Genomic DNA, 12175 nt, shown 5'->3' on the forward strand with positions numbered 1-12175 from the left:
TGATCTGCCCCTGATTATATTTAAAATTGTAAGGGTATGATAATTAACATGCAATTGCATGTACATACATGTATAGGCCTATACAATATAACATTTGTGCAATAATTGAATATACAGGTGCTGAACATGTGCACCTGAAATGATAGACCTATTTCAGAACTACATGTACGTACATTGGATCATGGACCTACATGTATGATTGGATCAAGACAGCTGACAGCAGGGGGAAAGCACAAAATTTGTACTGTGCAGAAAGGAAAAAATTAAGTATTGTACAGGGTCAAGGATAGCATTGGGTTCACAAATCATTTTGGGGTTAAGAAAACTGCATTAGAAAAGGGTATAACACACAAAAGTTACAGACCCACTTTATTACCAGGATAAACCAAGATAAACCAGGGTCTGAAATTGAAGACTATTTATATGCAGCAGTGGCTGGGCGTTGTGGCGTTGGGCGTTGTGGCGTGCGCCTGTAATCCAAGCTGTGGGGAAGTTACAAATTGATGCAGAGGTACGAGGTTCGAGCCCTGGTCACGTCTTTCGGATGGTGACGTAAAAGGTCGGTCCCAGACGTAAATAATCATATCTGATTGATACACGTCTGACAAAACTCAAATACACACACATGGCTATTCTTCAATGGAATGGAATTCCATACACACTTTCAATACACACCCCCAAATTGACCAATGGAAGAAGAGTATACACTCCCACCCTCTTTTATGCAAATGTCCATCCATGGAGGGAGAGTGTATTACCAACAAATGGACACACACACACATACACATTTATTGATCATAGTATGCTGTACACTGGAAAAGGCATGTGGATGACTGTTCAAAGCAGACAGATTTTTAACTGTTGTTATACCATGGAGCTTCTGTGATAGCTCTATGGACTATGATTATACCGTTACTCTACACTATTATTGGCTTGGACCACAACAGTACACTCAAGTCAATGGCTGTAAACAGAAGAATCAGACTTTTAATAATTGCATCATCCAAATCTTTTTGCCGAGTTCTAATTGATTACTGGTAATGATCACACTTGACTAGATACATGATGTAAAGATCAAGAGTACAGTTTTGATACTAAAGAAATTTTCAGATAGAAAATTGGATACAGGGAACACAAAATAAATAAATAAACAAAGGTGTCAAAATTAAATCATCTCCAATGTAGACCTACACTAGCCTACACAATATCGCTTCACTCCAATCTGAACCAACACACGGAAATAATTAATGACAATGTAAAAACAGTTTGTTCACAAATTACACTGCAGTGCAGGGAATGGGAATTTTTCAGGGCTTGTTTGAGCATTTTGAGGACAAAAGTTACATGTGACCATGTAATCAGAAACAATAAATTAATGACACAAGAAATTTAGCATTATGAAGAAAATCAAGCATAACTCTTCTCAAAATCATTAGTTTGAAAAACTTTGATGTTGTGTGGTAGGCCTACTAAAATTTGTGAATGAAAATTTTACTAAAATTTTTTTCAAGGCAATCAATGAAAAAAAAGAGATACATGTACTGTAGTAATTTCTAGTTTGAAAATTAATTTGGTCAATTATACAGCACTGTAGTGTACGCATAAATATTGGCTTCAAAATCAGTAATAACACCAAGATTTGTGATCAATTGAAGTTTTTAAAACAATTAAGATTCATTGAACCAGTTCAGGTTAAAGTAACAGTTTTTGCAATCAGTTGAAATAATGTTTGATGCAAATTCTAATTATATGTTCACATTTATACATAATAAAAGAGAGATAACAAAAAAAACACTGCCTATTTTAATGCACCATGTACATGTAGGTGAAAAACAATGAATGAAAACCATCCCTTTGTGTTTTGCTTCAAAGTTCAACATTCCTATTTATAAAAAGTTCAAAACAACACTTTCCGATTGGGGTACATGTACGATGTAGCTGCGTTGCTTTGCTTTAGTTTGAGACATTGATTTGTAATCAATCATGTGCATGATGATGAAAACAATTATTCTGCTCTCTGAAATTAAATTTTTACCCTTATTTCCTAATTTTCATTACCCTTTGCCTTTGGCATGTTTAGACTTTTTAAAAGTCACTCTTTGCTTCGGTCATGATGTTGGTGAAATTCATTCATATCTTGAATTAAATTTGGAAATGAAAATATATTTTAGGAGGTAAGAAAGTTTTATTTTTGTTTGAAAATAACTTTCACTTACCAATATCTTCGAAAGAATTGTTCCGGGAAGTACCCATTCCCCTAACAGACGACTTCTCGAATTTACAAGATATATTATGAGGACGGAAAACAGATATTTTCGGCGAAGCCACGTTCCGCGCCCTCGGACAGTCTTCCTTATTCACACCGGCACGGCGAAGTAAGTCCCCGAATCACAGGGAAGTTCGCTCTTGCTGAGCAGCAGTGTGTGTGTACCGGTACTGACGACGAGTGTTCAGTATTGTTGTGCAGTCAGAGCAAGCAAGCGATGAACACCCAACGATAATTTGGTTATTACAATTGATCAAGGATCGATTTCATCAAGCCACTGAGCCAAAACTTAAGAGTGTAGGCTTAAGTGGGAAATATGTTTTATCAGCCACACGTTCTCCACTAAGAAACAAAATTAGTCGAGATTCAACGTTTCGTATCTCTCTCTATCTCTCTAGCTAGCTCTGCAGCTCGCAGGCATCTTCGTTTCGCGATCGCATTAAAAGTACCACCGCGCATGCGCACAAATGACGTCATCATGCACGAGTGACCCCCCACACTCATTTGCATACAACTGTCAACAAAGGCAGACGATGTTTCGAGAAATTTGAAAATGAATTTGGTGGGGACATTATGACATCAGTTTTAAAAACATATTTCATTAATTTGGTAGGAACTAAAATTCAAGGTGGGAAAAATCGTTTAAAAAGGACAAGATAGATAATTAGCTATCATTTAAAGCTACAGAAAAGATATTCGCGTCTTGATGTGCGTAAGTTTTTCTTTGCCAACGAGTGATAGATGTGTGGAACAGTCTCCCATAAGATGTAGTTACTGCTTGTTCAGTGATTGCATTTAAGAATAGACTGGATAAGCATTGTGAGAAGATTGCCTATGACTTTGAATGATTTTCGGTTGTTGTGTGTTTCCATGGATTTTTTCACTGTCTACGATACCCCTGCCACCCCTCCATGCCAACATAAGTAGCGCATCTAATTTTGTCTGAAGGAGAGCAGCAATAGACATTTCTTGCAGGCTTAGTCCTACAACATCGTTGGAGTAAACTAAACCAAACTAAAAATGAAAAACAAAAATCTCGGAATCTCAGAAAGGGGTAATTCAGATACCGCTTTGTAATTTTGTGCCTTTCCATAATAATGACATACCCAAAGCGCTTTATAATATATAAAAGCTTTCTACTCACAGTGATTAAAGAGCATATTAGAGAGAAAGTAAATATGATTTTGGTTTGCTGTCATCATCATCGTCGTCGTCATCATCATCACCAACACCATCATCATCATCATCACATCATCACCATCATTTTCTTCATTTGTCACCCCTGTAGTGGGTTATTAGCCCACAAAAATATGTTTCTCAAAATTCAATTCCAACGCTGCCCTGCTGATGTGCGTAATCTCGCTAACAGAGGGTGTAGTCGTAAAATAAACGTTCCTAACATTCCAATCTGTTTCAATTTAATGTTTATCACAAAAATATCAAGAATCTAAAATAGCAAACTTTTTCAACCTTAATTGAAAAAGAGGGGGAGGGGAGTGACTTGCATGGCGCGAAATGCATAATATTCACCGTGTCTACAAATACATTCTAACAACAAGACATGACGGACATGGTCTACTATCAATATTTGGTCTCGCTGTCATTTGGTTTACACTACACTTGGTATAAACCCTCTGGCCCGTATTCTGAAGTCGGGTTTAACTTAAACTCAGGTTTAAAGTTGTAGTTTAAGTATGGGAAGCCAAAGTATCATTTTTTGTATTAAGTTATATGTTTCTTATGTTTATTGTGTTCCTTCCTGATTCATCGATGGTGAAGACAATCTTTTTATACTTCCTAGACAATTATGAATGATTTGAGAGCTAGAGGAGCTGAAGTATGATATCTCTACTTTAGTGATTTATGTAACAATTGGCTCTCCATACTCAGTAAACCACAATTTAAACCTGAGTTTTAGTTAACCCGACTTCAGAATACGGGACTCTTATTCCAATTTAGTGTACATGTATATGGTGTAAGGGACCCATTGGTCTAATTTCATCCTTTTCTACTTATTCTTTAACACTTCACCTAGATATTAGCATGATTAGACGGAATTAAACAAAATGGCAAGTGGACAAAGTGCCAATTAGTCAAAATGGTTATTAGACAAAACGGATGTAAATAACATTCTAAATGAGACCCAACAGGCAGTGGACAACCTTGCTGACCAATGGGTATGGGGTTATTTTTCCAATATAGTTATTTGTTGAACTAATGATAAAATGTCTAGCGCCCCCATTGTCAACAAACATGAAAAACGTCTGGGCGTGTGGGGGAATTAATGTTTCGACATTATTTTTCGACTAAAAAAATCAATTTATTTCCGCGTTTAACAATGTAACAGCCAGGGGCCATGGAGCAGGTTTGTAGGGGGAGGGGATGCTGAAAAAAGCTGCAGAAGTTCCCATTCTGGCGGCCCATGTAGGCTTATTCGTTGAAGGTCGAGTCCACCCCAGGAAAATGCTGACTTGAATATAAATAGAGAAAAATCAAACTAGCATAGTGCTGAAAATTTCATCAAAATCGGATGTAAAATAAGAAAGTTATGACATTTTAAAGTTTCGCTTATTTTTCCACATAACAGTGACATGCACAACTAGGTGGGTCAGTCGATGATGTCCATCACTCACTATTTCTTCTGTTTTTTATTGTTCGAATTATACAATATTTCATTTTTTTCATAGATTTGACAATAAGGAGCAACTTGACTGAAACATATAAACAATGCTAATGCCACATGTTCAGGGAGGAATTAATCGTTGTATCACTTGCCAATGAAGAGAAAATCAGAATATTTCATATTTGACATAACAAAATACAAAAGGAACAGTGAGTGGATGACGTCATAGTCTCCTTATTTGCATACCCGGCCAGCCAGGATGTGCACATAACTGTTTTGTAAAATTAAGCGAAATTTTAAAATGTCATAACTTTTTTTATTTTACATCCAATTTTGATGAAATTTTCAGTTTTATGTTTGTTGGATTTTTCTCTTTTTATTAAAATCAACTTTTTGTTGGGGTGGACTTGTCCTTGAACATCAAGGAAGTAAACTAAAAAAAATAATTAATCGGAAAGCAACTGGAATTTGTTCATAGTTGATTTCCCTTATTGATAATAACGAATTTTGTTTAAAAATCTATAAAAGAAATATAACATGGAATCAATGGGAGCCTCGAGAGGGAAGGGAGAAAAAACGCGGATTATTATGAGCGTAAGAAAAAAAATTATTGTAAAATATATACAATTAGAAAATTTAAATTCAATTCAAATAAAACATTTATTTTCTTCCATTTCATCACATATTTTTCTTGTAAACATAAGTTCATACATAAATCAATTTGTTTTTAAAATATAGATATGTACATGTTGCGGTTTCGCATACATTCGTAATTCCGAAGGTTCCTTAATCCGAAAATGAAATAAGGTTCGTTAGTCCGAAAACGAAATGAGGTTCATAATTCCGAAGGTTAGTCAGTCCGAAAACGAAATGAGGTTCATAATTCCGAAGGTTCGTCAGTCCGAAAACAAAATAAGGTTCATAATTTTGAAGGTTCGTCAGTCCAAAAACGAAATGGTGTTCGTAATTCCGAAGGTTCGTCAATCCGTAAACAAAATGAGGTTCGTTATTTCGAAGGTTCGTTAATCCGAAAACGAAATAAGGTTCGTTAATGCGAAAATTAAATAAGGTTCGTTAATCCGAAAACGAAATAAGGTTCGTTAATGCGAAAATTAAATAAGGTTCGTATTTCCGAAAATGAAATTAATTCATTTTGGTAAAAAAACAGTGTTGTCATTACAAGAAAACACGATATTATGCAATAATAACGACCGATGATACATGTTTGTGTTGTGGCCAAAGCATGCATTGCATTGAGAATAGGCGCCCGGATCAAGCATAGGCTTAATTTCGATTTTATCTGAGCAATTGCTGCCAAAGCAAATGGTTTGATGGTGCAGGGGATTTAGTGTGTTGGTCGCGTGCGAGTAACCTCCAGATAATAGGATTTGTATTTGATTTGATGTAATTTTTAATAACAGCATCTGCTGGTAATAAAAATAATACTTATGATGAACATAATATTCCAAACGATGATCATAATAAAAATGGTAAAAAAAGAATATAAATGTGAACAATTTTATTGATCGTTACCTAGTGTTGACAAAGTTAATGACGATAAAAATGATAACAGTTTAACATCTAATGTTCTTTTTTTATCATAATCCATGTGAAATTTAAAAATGGAATGCATTTCAATTCGTATCCACCGAACAGTAGGCCTATATGTGTGAATGTGTATACCCAATTGCCCATCCTTTTCATGATTCACAAGACATTAATAGAATAACCCTTTCTCAGGTGTGAAATCTCTTTTTATTTTCCGATCGCGCGTCGCGCTCGAATCATTATTGATTACTTATTTACTTATCCCGTTCGTAATTACAAAAACTGCTCAGAATGTCAATTTTAGGTCGGAAGGCAAAAAAAAAATCGTGCTCGCATTGTTTAATTGTTGAAACCAGGGACGGTGGAACCGGGAAGGGGGGCCCTTGCCCCTCTCCCCTCCCCCACAAAAAAAATCCTCGTAGGAAAAGATGCTTTTTTCAAAATGAAATGTGCCCTTTTTCAAAATGAAATACTCTTTTTAAAGTATACATTTTAGATTAGTTTTCAGGCTGGAATATTACAAATTTTCAGATCGCGCTTCGCACTCTCAATTATTCGATTGGTGAAATATGTATTCTAAAGCGGTCACTAAATGCAGTCCTTAACAGGTTCCTTTTCTGGTCGGTATATTTAAGCTCGCGTTTTGCGCTCGTGTTGATTCTTAAGCTAGATGCACATCTTTTTAATGACAGCAGAAACCTGCTCGGTTTTTTTTCTTATTTCATTTCTTTTTGAAATGACCTAAAGTTTTAGCTCGTGATTCACGCTCGCAACACCTCGCAATAATGCCATTTTAACAATAATTGACCCCCAAAACGAGTTTTACACCTTTAGCTTTGATTTTTTTTCCAAACCACTCGCTCATTATACTCTCTCGCGAAAAATAATGCCTAAATATACATCTTTCCATAATCAGAAGTCACTTTAAAAATGCTTTTCTCTACTTAATTACTATAAAACACACAATGACTTCACGCAGATGATAATCTCAAGGTGAAAATATCACCAAAGTGCCCATTTTGACGTATGAGTTTCATTTTTGGCTTTGCCCCCCAAATGAAAATTTGTTCGGCCGCCCTTGCCTTCTTCCCCCCCCCCCCCCCCCCCCCAATTGCCTCATTTCATTTTTCGGATTAATGAACCTTCGGAAAAACGAACCTTATTTTGTTTTCGGATTAACAAACCTTTGGAACAACGAACCTTATTTTGTTTTCGGATTAACGAACCTTCGGAACAACGAATCTTATTTTGTTTTCGGATTAACGAACCTTCGGATTAACGAACCTTATTTCGTTTTCGGATTATCGAACCTTCAGAATAACGAACCCTGTTTTGTTTTCGGACTTAGGAACCTTCGGAAAAACGCCACAAATGTTCGGATTAACGAACATCGAGGTATAGGCAATTTACGTGTTTCGGAATTACGAACCTTCGGAACTACGAAGTGTAACCGTTGGGTTTAAGGAAGAAGGCGTATACCCTAAAAGCCGAGGCTTGAGGGGGGGGATACGCCCATAGACAAAGATACAATACAAAGGAAAGGGCAGAGAAAAGGAAAGGGAACAAGAGAGGGAGACGTGAGCGGGGAACGCGGGCATGAATAACTAAATAAGATAGAATGCTTAACAAAATATCAGGGGGGGGGATATAAATGCCGCAACAACAATTGTCCGTGGTTCATGTTATCATGTTTAAAGTCAAAATGGAACGTTAGATGGAAATATTTAAAACTACAGAAGCATTTTTTTTTCTTCATTTTGTACTTAAAGATGGTTGTCGATAGAGATTTTTTTTTTATGTAATCCGGAATTTCGTTCCATATTTTGGGGCCAGCAGAACGAATGTTGTGTTGGAAGATTATTTTTCTATGTTTGGGAATGAATTTGAGCGGGTATTAAAATGATGTATGTTGGAAACATGTGTAAACGAATGTGTTGGAAGATTATTTTTCTATGTTTGGGAATGAATTTGAGCGGGTATCAAAATGATGTAAGTTGGAAACATGTGTAAACGAATCACGGAATTTTTGTGGAATTTGAGAATTTAAACACCTGTAGAGAAAATGACATTGTTGAAGTTTGTTGATGTCTTCTACAGCGTTCTCGCCAGAAAAAAAATCACGCATGTCGGGGACTTGTGCTGCCACTCCTGGGGGGTGGGTACGGGAGGGGGGGTTCACCCCTCCCGCGCGGAGCGCGGAAGCGACGGCCTTTTCATCAAATAGAGACGCTGAGGAAGCCCCATTGTGGCGTATATTTAAGCCCACACAAATGCACATAAATGCACAGATACTTGCCGTTCAGTAGGCTTGGGAGCCAGCGCCGAATCCAAGCACTGAGATAGAAAAAACATGGAATTTGGAGCTGACAGAATGATTTACTTCGAGCAGAGGACAAACTTTCTCTGCTTGGAGCCTGCAGTGTGTGCCGTGATGCATCGTGTGTGTTGTGTGTATTTCTGTGACTGTGCAAAGCCAGTACAGAGCACGTGCGTTGCGTTAAGCAACACTTGTGATTGTATCATCAAAGTACATAGGGATTTGTGTGTGTGCTTGTGTGAGAAGGTTTTTTTTTGGGGGGGGGTTTCATTCCAGAACCCCCCCACCATCATTTGCTCGCTAGTCTTAAATGGGAGTCTTGTCATATTGGAATATTGACCAGAAGTTAATAAAACACATATTATTGTTCTGTCAGTAATGAAATTAGCGATTGAACTATGGATATTTTTCAGTCATATTTCCTTTAATCTTAGTCTTTTCATTCCAAACAATCAGTTTTTAATGATGTATTTCACCTTTATCCAGTTTGCCATTTTCTTAAGTGACTGAAAACAAAGACTAGTCCCAACCCTCCGCGAGTTGTTTACATAACTTTCTTTGTCTCCGCTAGTATTGCACAATCTTGAGAAGCACATGTTTGGAAATCTGATATTCTTGCGGAGGGGGGGGGGTTACAAGATTGTCGCCCTTTTCATTCTGTGTTGGGTTTGGCTGCTACATGGCCTGTGTTGAGAAATTAGGTCAGGGTAAATTTAATTGCAAAGAGAGGCTTTGGACGGCATTCATGATGGATAGTCTTTTTTTTAAATGCATCATTTAAATTTCAACTTCACATTTGCAGGCTTGCAGGTATATTGTTAGTCTAGATTCTATCCGTTGGTAGTTCATTTCTCTCCCCCCTCTCTTCTTTCTCCACCATGTACCAAACCCCATTGATCGCGATATTCCCTATTTTTGTGGGGGAAGGATAATTCGAGGGGTTGTTTATATTTAGGGCGTAGAGGTCGATTGTGTAGTATAGGGGCCAGAGTAAAAAAAAAAACACACACACAACAGTCCTGACAAAGGACTAGTATATTGTATGATAAAATTACTTTTCTCAGAATTGTACGAAAGTTCTACAAAAACTTTATCTTTTTACATTGCATTTGGACACGAATGCAGATCTTTCTTGACAAATAATGGGCTATATAAAAATACTAAACAGTAAACATACAGACCTCAAGTAAACTAAGTACCACACATTCAAACTTGGATTAAATCAAAGTCAATAAAACACATATTATTGTTCTGTCAGTAATGAAATGAGCGATTGAACTATGAATATTTTTCAGTCATATTTCCTTTAATCTTAGTCTTTTCATTCCAAACAATCATTTTTTAAATGATGTATTTTACCTTTATCCAGTTTGCCATTTTCTTAAGTGACTGAAAACAAAGACTAGTCCCAACCCTCCGCGAGTTGTTTACATAACTTTCTTTGTCTCCGCTAGTATTGCACAATCTTGAGAAGCACATGTTTGGAAATCTGATATTCTTGCGGAGGGGGGGGGGTTACAAGATTGTCGCCCTTTTTATTCTGTGTTGGGTTTGGCTGCTACATGGCCTGTAGTGAGAAATTAGGTCAGGGTAAATTTAATTGCAAAGAGAGGCTTTGGACGGCATTCATGATGGATAGTCTTTTTTTTAAATGCATCATTTAAATAATTTCAACTTCACATTTGCAGGCTTGCAGGTATATTCTATGATAAAATTACTTTTCTCAGAATTGTACGAAAGTTCTACAAAAACTTTATCTTTTTACATTGTATTTGGACACGAATGCAGATCTTTCTTGACAAATAATGGGCTAAAAATACTAAACAGTAAACATACAGACCTCAAGTAAACCAAGTACCACACATTCAAACTTGGATTAAATCAAATCAGATATCAGTCAAGCACGGAAATCACTCTCTCATCACAGCACTAAAAATTATAAACAATCACTTCGAAGAAACAATTGCCAGGGTCAAACCACGGTCAAACATGTGCTTGCGTTGTGTCCTGTGTGTGTATAATGTTTGCAGTGAGTTGATCTTGTGATGATGGGGAGAGAATTTGTGTGTGTGGTTTTTATGTCTGCAGTGAGTTGGGTCATGGATGACTGGGAGAGAATGAAAGGACCAGGGAGTCGGGAGGAGAACCGTAGCGAGCAGCCGCGAGCTAGCTGGGCGCCTTGCCACTTTCCTAGCCGTGGCGTAGGAGGCCTGTAAGTGGTCTTAAGTTGGTGGGACTTCGGCGCAACCCGATAAATTACGTTGATATCACTAAGATGAGTTCAGGGAGTGTATTTTTTTTAATGAATATTTCCATTTAATTTTTCCACGCATGTCGCCACGCATGTCGCTGAAATTTTACGCATGGTTCCACTTGGTCTCCATTTCCGCACGCATGGTGTTTGCACCATGCGTATTATACACTGGCGAGAACGCTGGCTAATTTCAACAATTTTAGGGAATGAAACAAATTCGTGGTATTTGCTGGTGGTATCTTGTCGCCTAGAGAAATAATACGTACAATTTTATTTTGAAGGGAACATATTTTTTAAAGATGGGTTTGATATGTGTTAGCCCAGACCAAATTACAGTAATAAAAATATGGCAAGATTAAAGAGCAATACAATGTACGCAATACAGTTTTAGGCAAGTAAATACTTAGGCGTTGTATTATTTTGCAACTTTGTTCTCAATTTCATTTATGCGATGTATCCATGTTAAATTATACTATCAATGATAACGCCAAGAAACCTAGTATTTTCAACCCTGGGAATAATTAGAAAAATTGGAAGATAGATTAACCAAAAATGGTAACCAGGCACCATTATGACCAAACTATCTCGTCATCAGAGCATTTTATTATTATCATTTTACATTTATATATATTTTTTTATTTATTCATATATATATATATATATTTATTTATATATTTAGTTATATTTATTATTATCATTATAATTATTATAATTATTACTATTATCATTGCTTATTATTATTATTATTATTATGATTATCATCATCTTCATCATCACCATTACAATCGTCATCATCATGACAACAGAGGATATTTATAGACAAAATTGAATGAATTAATTAATATATGAAATGATAATTACATGAATGATTATAATATCTCAAATTAATATCATTTATATTATCATCTTTCTCATTATTCTGTATTAGTTTTCTTGCTTTTTTTCCACTTGGGCTGTGTGTTTGTTTTGTAAAATCTATTTCATATATCTGATGTTCAAAAATATAATTAAGCGTATTGCTGACGGCTCCAAGGTAAGCTTTCCATCATCTTTCCTGATTGTCTTAAAATTCAAAGAATTTTTTCAAATTTCAAAATAGAGTTTATATGCGTACGAGAGATCAATTCATCAAATCAACCATGTAGAATATTGAAAATGTATAGCGCC

General features: G+C 36.3%; 1 protein-coding gene across 2 annotated transcripts in view; it reads right to left on the reverse strand.

Moving 5' to 3' along the window:
* Window positions 1–2691, reverse strand: part of LOC121408172 (WD repeat and SOCS box-containing protein 1-like) — a 28147-nt gene extending 25456 nt beyond the window's left edge. Inside the window, exon 1 of one of the 2 annotated variants that reach the window (XM_041599530.1) lies at window positions 2217–2691. In XM_041599530.1, the coding sequence (XP_041455464.1) occupies window positions 2217–2253 (37 nt within the window). In that variant the 5' untranslated portion in view covers window positions 2254–2691. The remainder of the gene's footprint in view (window positions 1–2216) is intronic. The other variant, XM_041599529.1, reaches the window with a different exon arrangement.
* Window positions 2692–12175: the final 9484 nt, after the last annotated feature.

This window comes from Lytechinus variegatus, chromosome 2 (genome assembly GCF_018143015.1).
Source record: "Lytechinus variegatus isolate NC3 chromosome 2, Lvar_3.0, whole genome shotgun sequence".
Taxonomy (NCBI): domain Eukaryota; kingdom Metazoa; phylum Echinodermata; class Echinoidea; order Temnopleuroida; family Toxopneustidae; genus Lytechinus; species Lytechinus variegatus.